At 39.9% G+C, this 19,917-nt stretch overlaps 2 protein-coding genes across 8 annotated transcripts in view; both read left to right on the top strand.

Annotated features, from left to right (window-relative positions):
* trim36 (tripartite motif containing 36) overlaps window positions 1-11,177 on the top strand; it is a 74,814-nt gene extending 63,637 nt beyond the window's left edge. For all 5 annotated transcript variants that reach the window (XM_061901156.1, XM_061901175.1, XM_061901181.1 and 2 more), the window contains 3 exons: window positions 2,080-2,263; window positions 7,161-7,274; window positions 9,484-11,177. In XM_061901156.1, the coding sequence (XP_061757140.1) occupies window positions 2,080-2,263; window positions 7,161-7,274; window positions 9,484-9,838 (653 nt within the window). In that variant the 3' untranslated portion in view covers window positions 9,839-11,177. The remainder of the gene's footprint in view (window positions 1-2,079; window positions 2,264-7,160; window positions 7,275-9,483) is intronic.
* A 3,015-nt stretch (window positions 11,178-14,192) lies between these two features.
* Window positions 14,193-19,917, top strand: part of ccser1 (coiled-coil serine-rich protein 1) — a 338,436-nt gene continuing 332,711 nt past the window's right edge. For 2 of the 3 annotated variants that reach the window (XM_061901113.1, XM_061901121.1), the window contains exons 1-2: window positions 14,193-14,405; window positions 17,548-17,692. The gene's annotated coding sequence lies outside the window, so the exon portion shown is untranslated. The remainder of the gene's footprint in view (window positions 14,406-17,547; window positions 17,693-19,917) is intronic. The other variant, XM_061901105.1, reaches the window with a different exon arrangement.

Here is a 19,917-nt window from a genome sequence, read left to right as displayed (position 1 = left end):
CTTGTGTGACATCATGCACAAAAGTGCACTTTATATGTTTTAAACTATTGTAGTGGCGTTCTGTACATAAAGTACACTTTAGTGTTGTTTTGATATGTCATCTTAGTGACATCATGCACAAAAGTGCACTAATAACTTGTTTTAAAATGTCTCTGACAATCTTGCACTTTCATGTTTTGGAAATTACATGAATGTTTGTGCTTCTGCTTAACTGTTTGATTAATACCATTTTGGTCAGTTGACTTAGTTGTGATTTTCCTCTCTGCATGAAAGTTTAAAATAAACATATTAATGAAGTATGAACAAGAATGTTTTATTGTAAACACAGAGAATCATCATACTTCTGTGATTATATGCATCAAGTGTTCATTCAAGGCTAAGGCAAAATATCGAGATATACAAACCCCGTTTCCATACAAGCTGGGAAATTGTGTTAGATGTAAATATAAATGGAATACAATGATTTGCAAATCCTTTTCAACCCATATTCAATTGAATGCACTACAAAGACAAGATATTTGATGTTCAAATTCACAAACTTTATTTTTTTTTGCAAATAATAATTAACTTAGAATTCCATGGCTGCAACACGTGGCAAAGTAGTTGGGAAAGGGCATGTTCACCACTTTGTTACATCACCTTTTCTTTTAACAACACTCAATAAACCTTTGGGAACTGAAGAAAATAATTGTTGAAGCTTTGAAAAATAAATTCTTTCCCAGTCTTCTTTTATGTAGAGCTTCAGTCGTTCAACAGTCCAGGGTCTCCGCTGTCGTATTTTACGCTTCATAATTTTCGATGGGAGACAGGTCTGGGCTGCAGGCAGGCGAGGAAAATACCCGCAATTTTTTTACCAAGCCATGCTGTTGTAGCACTTGTCTTGCTGAAATAAGTAGGGGCGTCCATGATAACGTTGCTTGGATGACAACATATGTTGCTCCAAAACCTGTATTGACCTTTCAGCATTCATGGTTCCTTCACAGATGTGTAAGTTACCCATGCTTTGGGCACTAATACACCCCCATACCATCACAGATGCTGGCTTTTGAACTTGGCGCCTATAACAATCCGAATGGTTATTTTCCTCTTTGTTCTGGAGGACAGCACGTCCTCTTTTTCCAAATATAATTTGAAATGTGGATTCGTCAGACCACAGAACACCTTCCCACTTTGCATCAGTCCATCTTAGGTGAGCTTGGGCCCAGCCAAGCCGGCGGCGTTTCAGGATATTGTTGATAAATGGGTTTGGCTTTGCATAGTAGAGTTTTAACTTGCACTTACAGATGTAACGACCAATCTTAGTTACTGACAGTGGTTTTATGAAGTGTTCCTGAGCCCATGTGATGATATCCTTTACACACTGATGTCGGTTTTTAATGCAGAACCGCCTGAGGGATCAAAAGCTCTTAATATCGCTTACGTGCAGTGATTTCTCCAGATTCTCTGAACTTTTTGATGATTTTATGGACCGTAGATGGTAAAATCCCTAAATTCCTTGCAATAGTTTGTCGAGAAATGTTGTTCTAAAACTGTTCGGCAATTTGCTTTCAAAGTGGTAACCCTCACCCCATCTTTGTTAGTGAATTACTTAGCATTTCATGGAAGCTGCTTTTATACCCAATCATGCCACCCATCTGTTCCCAATTAGCCTGCACACCTGTGGGATGTTCCATATAAGTGTTTGATGAGCATTCCTCAACTTTATCAGTATTTATTGCCACCTTTCCCAACTTTTTTGTCACGTGTTGCTGGCATCAAATTCTATAGTTAATGATTATTTGCCAAAAAAAAGTATCGGTTTGAACATCAAATATGTTGTCTTTGTAGCACATTCAACTGAATATGGGTTGAAAAGGATTTGCAAATCATTGTATTCCGTTTCTATTTACATCTAACACAATTTCCCAACTCATATGGAAACAGGGTTTGTATATCGTGTATCGTGACATGGCCTAAAAAAATCGAGATATTAATAAAAGGCCACATCGCCCAGCCCTATATTGAACCCACTTTTCGGAGATACTGTCAGTCAATTTACTATTTGTGTTTTTCCTAATTTACTGCTATTTCTATGTGTAGTTTTTGACTTCCTGTTCAGTGACAAGTGCGGCTTCAGCACAGAGCGCCTCATCCTGAACAAGCGGCGGGACGCGGTGGAGAGCGTGGCCGGCATGGCCTTCCTGCTGGCGGGGGAGCGCGTGCAGACGGGCAGCTACGTAGGACTGGACTATATCATTGGGGACACGGGCATCTCCCAGGGAAGGTAGGCCAACCGCCAGTTTTATTACAGAATGTTAATCAAATCTTAATGAGTACAGTTGTCCCTCGCTGTATCGTGCTTCTAATATTGTGGCTTCACTACAAGTCCACAATTTTTTGCTCCCTAAATTAAGCAAATTTCAAGCATAAAAATGACAACTAAAAATATCAATTCTACAGTAGTATTGACACCAAAGCGATCAGATCACACTGTTCAGTATGATGGCCACTGATTGACTCAGCCTCAGGCAGCCTTACTATATTAGATTAAATTGATTAAAGGGTGTTATTTCATGTTGAAAGGGCTCTTGTAATGTTAAACATAATTACCACATTTTCCGGACTTTAAAAGCACCGGGAGCGAAAATATTTTTCTTTTACGTTTTCGCACTACAGATATGTACTTTGCAAAATGAGTTTTTTTACACAAACATTCTCGAAATGTTCATTTATGTACCTTAATTGTTTCCAAACGGAGGCTCAAACAAAACAGAGGTCATCGTCATGGACCCTGTAACTGCGGGTGCTCGCTCTCCAATCAGCTAAGAAGACTCAATATATCTACGGTTACTTTTGGTAAATTTTCAGAGAAATTTATAAAAACTGGTCCTGAGTAGTCCTGGGTTCGATCCTGTGGAGTTTGCATGTTCTCACCGTGACTGCGTGGGTTCCCTCCGGGTACTCCGGCTTCCTCCCACCTCCAAAAACATGCACCTGGGAATTGGTTGATTGGCAACACTAAATTGACCCTAGTGTGTGAATGTTGTCTGTCTATCTGTGTTGGCCCTGCGATGAGGTGGCGACTTGTCCAGGGTGTACGCCGCCTTCCGCCCGATTGTATCTGAGATAGGCGCCAGCGCCCCCCGCGACCCCGAAAGGGAATAAGGGGTAGAAAATGGATGGATGGAATATTTAAAAATGCCATTGTAAGAGGGCTGCACAATTAGGGCCAAAAAATGATACACAAATATTTTCAACAATATTTAAATAAGGATTATAAATCACAAGTGTTTGCTGTTAATTAAAACCTTATTTTTGTATTTTTGTATGCGCACCTTAATTTCAAAATTAAACTATACAAAACATTTTTTGAAAGGCGAACTAAAATAAATATGCCATTGCAGAGTGCGATCATAAAATGACATCACACTTGGGATTGTTTAGTAAGTATAAACAGCTTAAGTTATAATGTAAAACAGGGGTGCCCACACTTTTTCTGCAGACGAGCTACTTTTCAATTGACCAACTCGAGGGGATCTACCTCATTTATATATATCATTTATATTTATTTATTTATGAAAGAGACATTTTTGTAAACAAGTTAAATGTGTTTAATGATAATACAAGCATGTGTAACACATATAGATGTCTTTCTTTCACAAAGACAAGAATATAAGTTGGTGTATTACCTGATTCTGATGACTTGCATTGATTGGAATCAGACAGTAATGATGATAACGCCCACATTTTCAAATGGAGGAGAAAAAAAGTTGTCTTTTCTGTACAATACCACATGAAAGAGGTTGGTTTTTGGCATCCAATTCATCCAGCTTCCATACACTTTACAAGAAAAACATTGGCGGCAAATTCCGCAGCTTGCTTGATTGACATTCACGGCACCCGAAGGTCTTGTGAGATGACGCTGGCTGCTGCCAGTTCATTATTATGAAAAAATGACAGAGAGGAAGGCGAGAAACACTTTTTATTTCAACAGACTTTCGCACCGTCCCTTCCGTCAAAACTCTAAAGGCCGACTGCAGATTTCCTATCTTCACAATAAAAGCCCTGCTTCATGCTGCCTGCGCTAACTAAATACAGAGTATCGGAAAACTGGCGTGCACAAGCGATCCCTCAGAAAGCTGGCGTGCACATCACTTGTGCACGCCAGCTTTCCGAGACTCTTATTTTGTTAGCGCAGGCAGCATGAAGCAGGGCTTTTATTGTGAAGATAGGAAATGTGCAGTCGGCCTTTAGAGTTTTGACGGAAGGTACGGCGCGAGAGTCTGTTGAAATAAAAAGTGTTTCTCGCCTTCCTCTCGGTCATATTTTCATAATAATGATCTTGCAGCAGCCAGCGTCATCTCACAAGACCCTCCGGTACTGTGAATGTCATTTAAGTGACGTCTTGGTGAAGATTGATGATCACTAATTTTTAGGTCTATTTTTTTTTTAAAGCCTGGCTCGAGATCGACTGACACACCCCCTGCGGTCGACTGGTAGCTCGCGATCGACGTAATGGGCACCCCTGATGTAAAACTTATAAACGTTGCTTGGAACAATAAATTAAGAATCCATGCTATGGACGGCTAGAAGACTCAACGGCACTTCTACTTCCGGTTGAGGGGACTAAATGGAAGGACACTGCAGAACCTGCAGTGAGCAAACTTGTTCAAAAGATGGCGCCATAGCACAAACACCACCTATTCTGTGTCGTTGCTTGTTTATTTTGGAAAACTATTGATTTATGGCCGTCAGCAAAGAAAATTCCATAAATTAGCTGCATCGTTTTAATATAATTGTATTTATTTATTTATCAGGACAATGTACAATTACATTATGCGTAAAGCAGAGATGCTAGTACCGGACTGTAGCTTAGTGACTAATTCCACATATGTAGTCCTAAAGTGGAGGGGTTAAAGTGCTTGACATATACAGTGCAAGTAATACACTATTCAAATGCATTATTTAAATAAAATTCATACATTCATACTGATATATTATTAAAAAAAAAAGCACAACTCAACACAGTACTAACATTCGGATGAGATGCAACTTTCATGGTGCATACAGTACAAGTCAATCACATACCAAAATCTCAATAGTTCACCTAAATCAAAGGTGCACACGTCTGTAGTTAAATGCAAAACATGTTTTCGCTTCTCTAGTAAAGGAAGTGACAGTTGTAGTCCTGAATTAACGGTAGAAGGTAGTATACAGGTTTATTCTCTAGCTATGAACATATTTGGTTCATAATGAATGCTTTTTCCTTCCTAGTTATGTAAGGAACCAATTAACTGCCATAAAGAAGGGACAATTGTATTTCATTGTTTTCATAAAGGAACTGGAGGAATTTATTTACACAACTGCAGAGAGTTGAAGTTGTTTCTGTTTTTGCCAATTTTTCTGCAAACAATGACACTTATAATGTATACAACAATTTCATATGCACATTATTCTCCTTTACCAATTTATTCAGGCATTACTTGACACATTTCTGGACACTACTACCCAATAATGTCGAGAAGGTGGTGCTATTTTGTCAGTGGACCTGAAAGTTACAAACCTCGTTTCCATGAGTTGGGAAATTGTGTTGGATGTAAATATAAATGGAATGCAATGATTTGCTAATCATTTTCAACCCATATTCAGTTGAATATGCTGCATAGACAACATATTTGATGTTCAAACTGATAAACATTTTTTTTTGTGCAAATAATCATTAACTTTAGAATTTAATGCCAGCAACACGTGACAAAGAAGTTGGGAAAGGTGGCAATAAATACTGATAAAGTTGAGGAATGCTCATCAAACACTTATTTGGAACATCCCACAGGTGTGCAGGCTAATTGGGAACAGGTGTGTGCCATGATTGGGTGTAAAAGCAGCTTCCATGGAATGCTAAGTAATTCACAAACAAGGATGGGGCGAGAATCACCACTTTGTAAGCAAATTGTCAAACAGTTTTAGAACATTTCTCAACAAGCTATTGCAAGGAATTTAGGGATTTTACCATCTACGGTCCATAAAATCATCAAAAGGTTCAGAGAATCTGAAGAAATCACTGCACGTAAGCGATGATATTACGGACCTTTGATCCCTCAGGCGGTACTGCATCAAAAACCGACATCCATGTGTAAAGAATATCACCACATGGGCTCAGGAACACTTCAGAAAACCACTGTCAGTAACTTCAGTTGGTCGCTACATCTGTAAGTGCAAGTTAAAACTCTACTATGCAAAGCCAAACCCATTTATCAACAGCACCCAGAAACGCCGCCGGCTTCGCTGGACCAGGTCTGACGAATCCACATTTCAAATTATATTTCGAAACTGTGGACGTGGTGTCCTCCGGAACAAAGAGGAAAATAACCATCGGGATTGTTATAGGCGCAATGTTCAAAAGCCAGCATCTGTGATGGTATGGGGGTGTATTAGTCCCCAAGGCATGGGTAACTTACACATCTGTGAAGGCACCATTAATGCTGAAAGGTACACACAGGTTTTGGAGCAACGTATGTTGTCATCCAAGCAACATTATCGTGGACGCCCCTGCTTATTTCAGCAAGACAATGCCAAGCCACGTGTTAGAACAGCGTGGCTTCGTAGTAAAAGAGTGCGGGTACTTTCCTGGCCCGCCTACAGTCCAGACCTGTCTCCCATCGAAAATGTGTGGCGTATTATGAAGCATAAAATACGACAGCGGAGACCCCGGACTGTTGAACGACTAAAGCTCTACATAAAACAAGAATGGCAAAGAATTCCACTTTCAAAGCTTCAAAAATTTGTTTCCTCAGTTCTCAAAAGTTTGAGTGTTGTTAAAAGAAAAGGTGATGTAACACAGTGGTGAACATGCCCTTTCCCAACTACTTTGGCACGTGTTGCAGCCATGAAATTCTAAGTTAATTATTATTTGCAAAAAAGAAATAAAGTTTGAGTTTGAACATCAAATATCTTGTCTTTGTAGTGCATTCAATTGAATATGGGTTGAAAAGGAATTGCAAATCATTGTATTCCGTTTATATTTACATCTAACACAATTTTCCAACTCATATGGAAAAAGGGTTTGTATTTCCCCAAGCCCTTAAAATGTTTAATGCCTTCATTTTCAAACTCCTCTTGAAAAGTCGGTTTTACAGATGTGCTGTACAGGCATTGTGTTAATTGAATGACTCCTTTTCCAGACACTACTGGGCCTTTAGGGTGGAGCCTCACTCTTACATGGTCAAAGTGGGTGTGGCCTCAGACACAAAGCTGCTGGAGTGGTTTCACAACCCCAGAGACACCAGCAGCCCAAGGTAAGCAACTTTGGCAAAGTTGCCAGCAATGCGCTGACTGAGTCGGCCTCCTTTTCAGTCTTTTGCTACCCGACTATAGCACGCCATCTGAAGTGCTAATGTGGGACTTTAACGCTGTTATGTAAGAGAAGCAGAGTTCACTGCTTTATTCAGAGCTTTATTCCCCAGCCTTTCTCACTGCTTTTGTCCAAAATTGAGCGTTGATGCTGGAAAATTGCTTTTTGTTAACCCTGTTTGTACCTTTAATGCTAATGAGCGGTGTTTGGCTGACAATGTGTTGTGTGCGTTACCCACATTATACATTTTTAGATGCCATATATCCCATACAACAACGTAACACTATAGAGCAGTGGTTCTCAACCTTTTTTCAGTGATGTATCTGTGAACATTTTTTTAAATTCAAGTACCCCCTAATCAGAGCAAAGCATTCTTGGTTGAAAAAAAGAGATAAAAAAGTAAAATACAGCACTATGTCACCAGTTTCTGATTACCGTATTTTTTGGACTATAAGTCGCAGTTTTTTTTCATAGTTTTGCCGGGGGTGCGACTTATACTCAGGAGCGACTTATATGTGAAATTATTAACACATTACCGTAAAATATCAAATAATATAATTTAGCTCATTCACGTAAGAGACTAAACGTATAAGATTTCATAGGATTTAGCGATTAGGAGTGACAGATTGTTTGGTAAATGTATAGCATGTTCTATATGTTATAGGTATTTGAATGACTCTTACCATAATATGTTACGTTAACATACCAGGCACCTTCTCAGTTGGTTATTTATGTGTCATATAACATACACTTATTCAGCCTGTTGTTCACTATTTTTTATTTATTTTAAATTGCCTTTCAAATGTCTATTCTTGGTGTTGGGTTTTATCAAATACATTTCCCCAAAAAATGCGACTTATACTCCAGGGCGACTCATACAGGTATATGTTTTTTTCCTTCTTTATTATGCATTTTCAGCAGGTGCGACTTATACTCCGAAAAATACGGTAATTAGATAGTAAAACAGCGCAAAATATTGCTCATTTGTAGTGGTCTTTCTTGAACTATTTGGAAAAAAAGATATAAAAATAACTAAAAACTTGTTGAAAAATAAACAAGTGGTTCAATTATAAATAAAGAGTTCTACACATAGAAGTAATCATCAACTTAAAATGCCCTTTTTGGGGCTTATAATAGAGATCCATCTGGATTCATGATCTTAATTGTAAAGAGGACGTGACGACAGGACGTTAAAGGCAGTGTCTTTAAGGCACGCCCCCAATATTGTTGTCCGGGTGGAAATCGGGAGAAATTCGAGAGAATGGTTGCCCCGGGAGGTTTTCGGGAGGGTCACTGAAATTTGGGAGTCTCCCAGGAAAATCGGGAGGGTTGGCAAGTATGAGTATTAGCGGTAAATGCCGTGTTACAGTATAATACCGGCGAGCCAGCTCCAATGTTAATTTGATATTGCCTCAAGGGCCAAATGAAATTACAATTTGGCCCGCGGGCCAGAGTTTGTCACCCATGATGTATAATAAAAGCACACCAAAAACACTGCAACCTCAGTTCACCATTTAGTTTAAGCAACGTGCATGCATTTGATGTAATGAGCCCACCACCTGCAGGGTGTGCCTCTGTCTTAAAAGAAGAGTTTTGATACGTCGGGCCAAGTGATTAGGACACCTGATTCTGATAATTTGGAAGGGTGGCCATATACTTTTGGCAATATAGTGTATGTTGTAACTCAGGGGTCGGGAACCTTTTTGGCTGAGAGCCATGAAAGCCAAATATTTCAAAATGTACTTCCAAGAGAGCCATATAATATTTTTTTTACACTGAATAAAAATAAATGTGTGCATTTTTAAGAAAGACCAACATTTTTAGAGTATAATAAGTCTCTTTTTCTTTTTAACAACATTGTTATTCTAATGTTAACCAGTAATAAATATAATACTTCTTACCATTAATGCGACATCTTGAACAGGTGCGGTAGAAAACGAATGGTTGGATCAAAACGCATGAGAATGTTTTATAATTTGAACGTTATTTTTAACACTGATTACCAGGGGAATTATTAATTACTTATCGTGTTAAGCAATGTCAGCTAAGATTTATCTGAGTGCCAGATGCAGTCATCAAAAGAGCCACATCTGGCTCCAGAGCCATAGGTTCCCTACCCCTGCTGTACCTGATGAATTGTCCTTGTCGCCCAGATACGACCACGACAGCGGCCACGACAGCGGCAGTGAGGACGCCTGTTACGATCCCTCCCAGCCCTTCACCCTCCTCACCGTGGGCATGGGCAAACTCTTCATCCCCAAGTCCGCCACGTCCTCGTCCTCCGCGTCCGGCGACCCGGGCAACCGCATGCTCGCCATGCCTCAGCGCCTCGGCGTGTGCCTGGACTACGACGCCTGCCGGGTGTACTTCTACGACGCCGACAGCATGAGGTGCCTTTACGAGCGGCAGGTGGACTGCTCGGGGACCATGTACCCAGCGTTCGGGCTCCTGGGCGGCGCCAAGGTGCAGCTGGAGGAGTTTGTCACCGCGAAGAGACTGGCTTTCTGAAGACCGCCAGAGGAAGCGTCTGGATTTTTGTTTGGGCTATGTTTGCACCTGGCCAGGAGTCTCCGACCAGGCCCGATGAGGCAGGTTCCATCAGGGCTAAAAACCGAAGCTGAGTGTCTGTTTTTAACTGATTTAGCAGTTTTAAAATGGTCTGTTTTTTAACATGCCTTTCAAGCTTTCATTACTGATCACAGCATTAGGCGAGTAAGAGAGCCTGTGTGGCTACGTTAGCAGTTAGCGCCTCTGTGCCTTTCCTTTCTTTCACTTAGTTTGCGTCACAATCACACGTCTTTGCACAATTGTTGAGTAACACAATATCTGTATGTCACTACTGTATCACGTGCACTGGGTTTACCTTCGGATTAGCACTGAAGCAAAAAACACTACCCCCTCCCCAATCCCCCAACACTGTCATCACTTCATAACACAGGAGCCTCAGTTGTGGGGCAACCCAAGCAGCCTTTTTTAACACTTCAGGTTCTAAGTGCTATCTCAAACAAAAACACTCGCTGCACACACACCAAGGTTTTTTTTAGGGGTGCTGTCATCTTTTTTCCAGGTGTCTACATGCGACTACCTCCTTGCTGTCAGGCCTGGAAAACCACCCTTTTTTTTGTACACCCCCACCAATGTTTGGGTTTGATTTCAAGTCACCTTTGAGTTGTTTGAACACTGAAATAGTTAGATTTTTATTGTGTATGGAGTTTAAGTGGACCTGAGAAACTACACTGTAAATTCACTTTTTTTTAAAAGATATTCTCCATGTTGTGTGTCGGTTCGTCATAACATTTTCTATTTAGCCCAGTCTTAAACGGTTAATTGTTTTTGTGCAGCTTGTCCACAGAAGTCACATACTTAAGAAGAAAACGACAATACATTTTTATGCAGCTTTTGGCAGCTCTCACTTTTTGATTTCCATGGAGGAATGTAATATTACACACCATAATACCAGCCGTCTGTCCTTGTTTTCCCCTCCTTTTAGAAAGTTAAACCAAATATTCTCCAAAATAATCCAAAACTGGCATGCTGCATGTTAATAACACTCTCTATATTATAACAACAATATTGATAATAATAGTGTGTGCAATATACTCAAGTACAAAAGGCAGCCTGGCTTCGACTAAGACACTACATTTGCACTGAGATATTCATGGGATTTAATGAAAGGCCTCCAACTTGAATTAGAAAGTTTTTCTTTTAAAATTGTGACTGTTTGACTTCTTTAAAGTTTGTGTGTATGTATGACATGAATGGGAATAATCTTACTGTACTTCATTGCTGGATTTGTTTCTTTTAATTCTGAGGATGTCCTCTAATAAAGCTGGTGTTTGTAATAAAACTGTCATGTTATGTACGTATATTTTTACACTGACTTATTCCGCCTGTTTTCTGTGTAAAAATTTATTTCAGTATGCACATTATTCAGCTATTTTTTCAGTTTTATTGGGAAAATGTGATAATTTTTAATATTTGCTCCTTTTACAATTTTAGTTTTTATATTCTGATACTGAAATATTAAACCATTTGTTCTTCTGTAATTGCGCTACATTTTCTTTGAATTGTCTGCATACATGAAGCATGACGAACATACAGGTAGCTATACTGTTGAGGTGTATTTAAAATACAAAAACAATATAAAACCGATTAATATACTACAGGAAATATAAAACCAGTCCAGTAGCCAACCAGATTTTGCGTGAGTAGATAGGCTGTATGGATTTGCAAAATGGTTTAAAAAAACTTTTCACATTATTAGGGGGTGTTGTCTCTCTCTCTGTGTGTGTGTGTGTGTGTGTGTGTGTGTGTGTGTGTGTATATATATATATATATATATACACTTTTAATTTTTAATTTTTTTTCATTAAAAATAGATTAAAAAAAGAAATGATAAATCCCAATTATACGTTTTGGATAGGGGCACAATTTTCATAGGTAAAAACAATTGAATTTATTCAATTTTTGGAATAAGGTTAAAATAAAATATGGAAGTGATACACTGTAAGGTAATTAAGACAAATTCAGTAGCCGGATGGAAAAAAAATATAATTTTTTTTTTTTCTCCCATTAAAAATAGATTAAAATTAATTATAAATCCACAGTATACGTTTTTGATAGGGGCACAATTTTCATAGGTAAAAACAATTGAATTTATTCCGTTTTTGGAATAAACTTAAAATAAAATATGGAAGCGATACATGCATCCATTCATCTTCTACCGCTTGTCCCAGTTCAGGGTCACGGGGGGGGGGGGGGTGGAGCCTAGCTAAGCTGCATTCGAAGCAGAAAGGCGGAGTACAACCTGGACAAGTCGTCACCTCATCACACGGCCAACACAGCTAGACAGACTGTAAGCTAATTTAGACAAATTCAGTTGCCTGATGGAAAAAAAAAAAGGTAAGTACAAAAAAAAAAATCTAATTATGAATTATGAAATTTGGTCTAATAAATTATGAATCCCATCCATTCATTTTCTAATGCTTATTCCCTTTTGGGTCACAGGGGGCGTTGGTGCCTATCCATACAGCCATCCATTTACTACCGCTTATTCCATTTGGGGTCGCGCGGGGGTTCCTGGAGCCTATCTCGGCTGCATTCGAAGTGGAAGGCGGCGTACACCCTGAAGAAGTCGCCACCTCATCACAGGGCCAACACAGATAGAGTGTAAGCTATCCATCCATCCATTTCTACCGCTTATTCCCTTTCGGGTTGCAGGGGGGCGCTGGTGCCTGTCTCAGCTATAATCGGACGGAAGGCGTAGTACACCCTAGACAAGTCGCCACCTCATCGCAGGGCCAACACAGATAGACATTTACACACTAGGGCCAATTTAGTGTTGCCAATCAACCTATCCCCAGGTGCATGTCTTTGGAGGTGGGAGGAAGCCGAAGTACCCGGAGGGAACCCACGCATTCACGAGGAGAACATGCAAACTCCACACAGTGAAGTGAAGTGAATTATATTTATATAGCGCTGTTCTCAAGTGACTTAAAGCGCTTTACATAGTGACACCCAATATCTAAGTTACATTTAAACCAGTGTGGGTGGCACTGGGAGCAGGTGGGTAAAGTGTCTTGCCCAAGGACACAACGGCAGTAACTAGGATGGCACAAGCGGGAATCGAACCTGCAACCCTCAAGTTGCTGACACGGCCACTCTACCAACCGAGCTAAGCCGCACAGAAAGATCCCAAGCCTGGGATTGAACCCAGGACTACTCAGGACCTTTGTATTGTGAGGAAGACGCACTAACCCCTCTGAAGCCTTGAAGTGTATACACTGTAAGCCAGTGGTTCTCAACTTTTTTTCAGTGATGTACCTCTTGTGAACATTTTTTTAATTCAAGTACCCCCTAATCAAAGCAAAGCATTTTTGGTTGAAAAAAAGAGATAAGTAAAATACAGCACTATGTCATCAGTTTCTGATTTATTAAATTGTATAACAGTGCAAAATATTGCTCATTTGTAGTGGTCTTTCTTGAACTATTTGGAAAAAAAGATATAAAAATAACTAAAAACTTGTTGAAAAATAAACAAGTGATTCATTTATAAATAAAGAACATAGAAGTAATCAACTTAAAGTGCCCTCTTTGGGGATTGCAATAGAGATCCATCTGGATTCATGAACTTAATTCTAAACATTTCTTCAAAAAAGGAAATCTTTAACATCAATATTTATGGAACATGTCCACAAAAATCTAGCTGTCAACACTGAATATTGCATTGTTGCATTTCTTTTCACAGTTTATGAACTTACATTCATATTTTGTTGAAGTATTATTCAATAAATATATTTATAAAGGATTTTTGAAATGTTGCTATTTTTAGAATATTTAAAAACAAAATCTCACGTACCCCTTGGCATACCTTCAAGTACCCCCATTTGAGAACCACTGCTGTAAGGTAATTAAGACCAATTCAGTAGCCTTATGAAAAAAAGTTTTAAATATTTTGTTAAATACAACAAAATATTTATATGAATATAATTTAAAAAAATTAATAAAAAATTGATTAAACAAATAAATTATGAATCCTAAGTATACGTTTTGGATAGGGGCACAATTTTCATAGGTGCAGCTGATATAGGCTCCAGCACCCCCCCCCTCGCTACCCCGAAAGGGACAAGCGGTAGGAAATGGATGGATGTAAAAAAAAAAAATACATGTAAAACGTAATTTTTACAACTATTTTTTTATATTTCTAAAAGAAATGACACAAAAAAATAAAACAACGTATGTAGGATGAGGTTAAAAAATGATGCATACTATCAACGTCACACATAGTGAGGCTGACCACCTGTCAATCATCCACCTGCACTCGGCGGATGCGGGAGGGAAAGGGGGCGTGGCCAGGCGTGACGTCACATCCAACGTCTTGCGTCGAACGCGGAAGAAGCGACGCAGGCGCCTGGTGGAAATTGGAAAGGAGTCTCTCCACGTCAAGTAAGGTGTACTAATAACGACGTCATAGCCGCTGCTACCTCCCCCCTCCGGTCAACATCGTCGCTTCCAAGCCTCCGCACCGCCCCTATGAGCTCAGAGCCGAGGAGGACACGCTGGGAACCCGTTGAAGGTAAAGTGCACGTCGGCTAGCGGCAGCTATGTTCGCCCCGCTGCCTGTTTGGCCGGAGAGGTCCGTTTCAGCTGTGCGGTGTCAACATGTCGCATTTTGCCGTATAGACGCGGTGCGCCGTCGACTCGCAGCCGGCTGACAGCTAGCTTGGTGTGGGAGGGGGAAGGTCGCGTCTTCCGTTCGCTAGCATGACGTCAACGTCACCTTGTTCGATGTGCGGCGGCAACTTCTGGGGGGGTGGTTTGTTTTTCACGCCTGGTGTGCGAGCAGGTGGGCGGGTCGGCCTCTGCAATGATTTTTTTTATTTTTATAAATCCTACCAAGTTTTAACAGAGTGTATTTTGTGTGCTATTGAAGGCCTACTGAAATGAGATTTTCTTTTTTAAACGGGGATAGCAGGTCCATTCTATGTGTCATACTTGATCATTTCGTGATATTGCCATATTTTTGCTGAAAGGATTTAGTAGAGAACATCGACGATAAAGTTCACAACTTTTGGTCGCAAATAAAAAAGCCTTGCCTGTACCGGAATTAGCAGACGATGTGCGCGTGACGTCACGGGTTGTGGAGCTCCTCACATCCTCACATTGTGTTCAATCATGGCCACCAGCAGCGAGAGCGATTCGGACAGAGAAAGCGACGATTTCCCCATTAATTGGAGCGAGGATGAAAGATTCATGGATGAGGATAGTGAGAATGAAGGACTAGAAGAAAAAAAAAAATGACGAGGGCAGTGGGAGCCAGTGTTAATTTTGTTGACGAAAAATTTTCGTCATAGTTATCATCAAAAACCTTTTTTTTCTGACTAAAACGAGACAATAACTAAATAGAAAATAATTTAAGTGGACAAAGACGATGACGAGCTGTATTGACATATTCGTCAACGAATAAAAACGAGACGAAAATGTCTGTCAGAGACGAGATCCAATCGGAACTCATTTCGTTAGGAAGAGGCGGGAGGAGTTGTGAAGAGAACCAATCAAAGCGACGTGGTAAGGAAGTTACGTAAACGTAGTTTGCATTTGAGACTGACCTTCGAATGTGCTGCAAAAGACAACATGTCAACGCCGGGGAGGAAGAGGAGAGAGGACATATGGGGAAATTTTATATTTGACGTCAAAGTTTAACAAGACGCAGTGTAAGAAATGCAGCGCGAGGATTACGGGGAAAAACACAACAAACTTGAAGCGACATTTACAGTCGAATCACCCCGAAATCCACACACAGGTAAGCATTTTCCACAACATACAACTCACTCGACGTTATCCCGTTTATTACACGGCTTACTCGTGAAATACTAAATTTGAGACATGATTTTCATCAAAATACGACTTGTATCGGTGATTTTTCCGCTGTTTTGCTTTGACTTTCAGAAATTGAAGGGAAAGTTTACATATTACCCTTTAGTCGACTAAATCTACTGTAGTTTTCGTCGACTATAATCTTATGATATTTCGTCAACTAAAACTAGACTAAAACTAAAACAATTTAAATAACTAAATTATGACTAAAACTAAATTACATTTTAGTAAAAGACTATGACTCAAACTAAATCAAATTTTGCTGTCAAAATTAACACTGGTGGGAGCGATTCAGATGTTATTAGACACATTTAATAGGATCATTCTGGAAAATCCCTTATCTGTTTATTGTGTTACTAGTGTTTTAGTGAGATTATATAGTCATACCTGAAAGTCGGAGGGGTGTGGTGACCGCCAGTGTCTCTGAGGGAAGCCACAGAGGAGCCAAGAAAGTTGCAGCTGCCTCCTTGACAGCTGCAGGAGGAACGACACCGCTCATGTCTACATTAAGAGCCGACTTATTACCACAATTTTCTCACCCAAACCTGCCGGTTGACATGTGGTAGAGAACCATGTTCGCTTGACCGCTTTGTTCCATATTAAAGCTTCACCGTTATCTTTAGGGAATGTAAACAAAGAAACACCGGCTGTGTTTGTGTTGCTACAGCCGGCTGCAATACGCCGCTTTCCACCAACATCTTTCTTCTTTGTAGTCTCCATTATTATTTGAACATATTGCAAAAGATTCAGCAACACAGATGTCCAGAATACTGTGTAATTATGCGATAACAACAGACTACTTTTAACCGTAATCGGTGCTGGAAGAACATGTCAACTACCTAGGGTGACGTCACGCGCACGCGTCAGTATACGCGCCATCATACCACGACGTTTTCAACAGGATACTTCGCGTGAAATTTAAAATTGCAATTTAGTAAACTAACCCGGCCGTATTGGCATGTGTTGCAATGTTAATATTTCATCATTGATTTATAAACTATCAGACTGCGTGGTCGGTAGTAGTGGGTTTCAGTAGGCCTTTAATAGAGTGTATTTTGTGTGCTATTGTTGTTAAGTTAAAGTTAAAGTACCAATCTTACTCTACGTCAGACCTGGACAATTAATTTGCCTGGGGGGCCAAATTTAGAGGTAAAAACGAGTCTGGGGGCCGGTATATTTGATTTTTAGGAACACTTATACAAAAGCTCATAATAATGTCTGATTGAATGCTAAAAATGTTATGACAGACCGCCTTAAAAAACATAATGGATTTTTAAATTTTTCATGAAGGATAAAATACTGAATATTGACAGCAATCCAATCCATTCTATTTGTATAGCACATTTAGACAACATAAAGGCCTACTGAAATGAGATTTTCTTATTTAAATGGGGATAGCAGGTCCATTCTATGTGTCATACTTGATCATTTCGCGATATTGCCATATTTTTGCTGAAAGGATTTAGTAGAGAACATCGACGATAAAGTTCTCAACTTTTGGTCGCTAATAAAAAAGCCTTGCCTGTACCGGAAGTAGCAGACGATGTGCGTGTGACGTCACGGGTTGTGGAGCTCCTCACATCCTCACATTGTTTACAATCATGGCCACCAGCAGCGAGAGCGATTCGTACCGAGAAAGCGACAATTTCCTTATTAATTTGAGCGAGGATGAAAGATCCGTGGATGAGGAAATTTAGAGTGAAGCACAAAAAAAAAAGAAAAAAAAAAGAAAAGAAAAGGCGACCGCTCCAGGCGGCGGCAGTGGGACCATTTCAGATGTAATTAGACACATTTACTAGGATAATTCTGGAATATCCCTTATCTGCTTATTGTTTTAATAGTGTTTTAGTGAGATTGTAAAGTCATACCTGAAAGTCGGATGGCTGCGATGAACGCCAGTGTCTTTGAGAGAAGCCGAGGAGCCAACATCACAGCTGCCTTTTTGACAACTGCAGGACGAGGTTGCATAATCCACTGAAGTCTCCGGTAAGAATCACAATTTTCCCATCCAAAAACTTGCTGGTTGACGTAGAGAAACATGTTTGTTTGACCGCTCTGTGTTCAAGCTTCACAACAAACAAAGAAACACCGGCTGTGTTTCGGTGCTAAAGGCAGCTGCAATCCACTGCTTTCCACCAACAGCATTATTCTTTATAGTCTCCATTATTAATTGAACACATTGCAAAAGATTCAGCAACACAGATTTCCAAATTACTGTGTAATTATGCGATGAAAAGAGACGACTTTTAGCCGTAAGTGGTGCTGGGCTAATATGTCCGCTCTAACCCGAGAAGTCACAAACACGCGTCATCAGTCGGTGAAAGAAACTCCGCGGGAAATTTAAAATTGTACTTTAGTAAACTAAACCGGCCGTATTGGCATGTGTTGCAATGTTAATATTTCATCATTGATATATAAACTATCAGACTGCCTGGTCGGTAGTAGTGGGTTTCAGTAGGCCTTTAATTTGACTCAGGGGCCAAATTTAGAGAAAAGAATGTGTCTAGGGGCCGGTATATCTGATTTTTAGGAACACTAATACAAAACCTCATAATAATGTCTGATTGAATGCTAAAAACGTTATGACATACCACCTTAAGAAACGTAATGGATTTTTTGATTTTTCTATTAAGGATAAAACACTGAATATTGACAACACATGAACGTCACACCCCCTTTCGATCGACATATTTTACAATGAAGTGAAACGCAACAAAAATGCAACAAATAGAGAAACATGAACGCAAAGGGTACAAAATAAACCCAGCTAGAATCTGATACATCTGATATTTGCTGAATTTCCCCCAGGGATCGATAAAGTACTTTCTATTGTATTATATTGTATTGTATGTATCACTAAGCTTTAGAACTTTGTGAAAATCTCCTTCCGCGTTTGTGGAAACGCTTCTCGCTCACACTACTTGGTGCCTCGTCTGAGCTGCTGTGACTTATATTACCATAGTAACTAATTAGATGACCATAGCAACTAATTAGATTACCATAGTAACTAGTATATTATCTATAAGCGCAAATTCCAAGCATTGAAATACTTAGTATAGTTGAAGACTTACGGTCATTAGAAAACATCACTGTGCATCATAATGGCAGCTACACTTTCCATCTTAAAGATGTAAAAAAATTATGTTTTTGTTTTTTGCCGATATCAGATATTTTGATTTCGTCCACCGATATCAACTAATGCCGATATATAACATTCCGGAAGAGTCAGTGCTGCAAGGGGTTCTTGGTATTTGTTATGTTGTGTTTATGTTGTTTTTTTTATATTGATGCATGGTTGGGTATGGCTCCCTGTGAATGCGTGGGTTCCCTCCGGGTACTCCGGCTTCCTCCCACCTCCAAAAACATGCACCTGGGGATAGGTTGATTGGCAACACTAAATTGTCCCTAGTGTGTGAATGTGAGTGTGAATGTTGTCTATCTGTGTTGGCCCTGCGATGAGGTGGCGACTTTTCCAGGGTGTACCCCGCCTTCCGCCTGATTGTAGCTGAGATAGGCGCCAGCGCCCCCCGCCACCCCAAAAAGGGAATAAGCGGTAGAAAATGGATGGATGGCTGGGTTGGTTATGGTTTAAAGTCATATCCAACAACTGCGACTATGACTTTTTACTGTCAACTGAGTTTAGCTCATTTTTATTTTCTCTTCTTACTCCATGCAGAGAATAAACCACGAAACGGCAAGACGGCACAACCAAAACAATAGTTGATACTGTTCTGCAATTGGCTGTTTAGCGTGCCCCCCCCCCATTGTTCACTGATAACTTCCTATTTTGCTTGGTTACAGCCTGCGAGTGCCTTTGTTCAGGCAACCAAACATGCTTAATGCTTTCTAGTTTCTTTCGACCAGAACATTTTTTATATATTGACTGTTTTATCGAACACATTGTTGTCCATATTGCCCATGCTGATCCACTATAAAAAATGGACGACACTCTCATAATTAATCAATTAAAAGCTACCTAGTTCCCACTCATATAGCCTTGTTGTGCAATACTTGAGTCCATTTTGATCGGGAGCAGGACTACCTGATAAAGCGTCCAGTTGAAGGTATTAAAGGTGTTTCCTGTTTTGATAGGAAGTCTTGCCCAAGGCTCACGGGTCAGAGGTCAGCATTGTTCACCAAGCCTTTAAGGACACTTCATGATTGTTTGTGTGAATCAGTATTTCTGCATTTGCAGCATCATTTTTATTTCC

The sequence above is a fragment of the Nerophis ophidion genome, linkage group LG01 (genome assembly GCF_033978795.1).
Source record: "Nerophis ophidion isolate RoL-2023_Sa linkage group LG01, RoL_Noph_v1.0, whole genome shotgun sequence".
NCBI classification, from domain to species: domain Eukaryota; kingdom Metazoa; phylum Chordata; class Actinopteri; order Syngnathiformes; family Syngnathidae; genus Nerophis; species Nerophis ophidion.
This window is presented reverse-complemented; position numbering and strand designations above follow the sequence as displayed.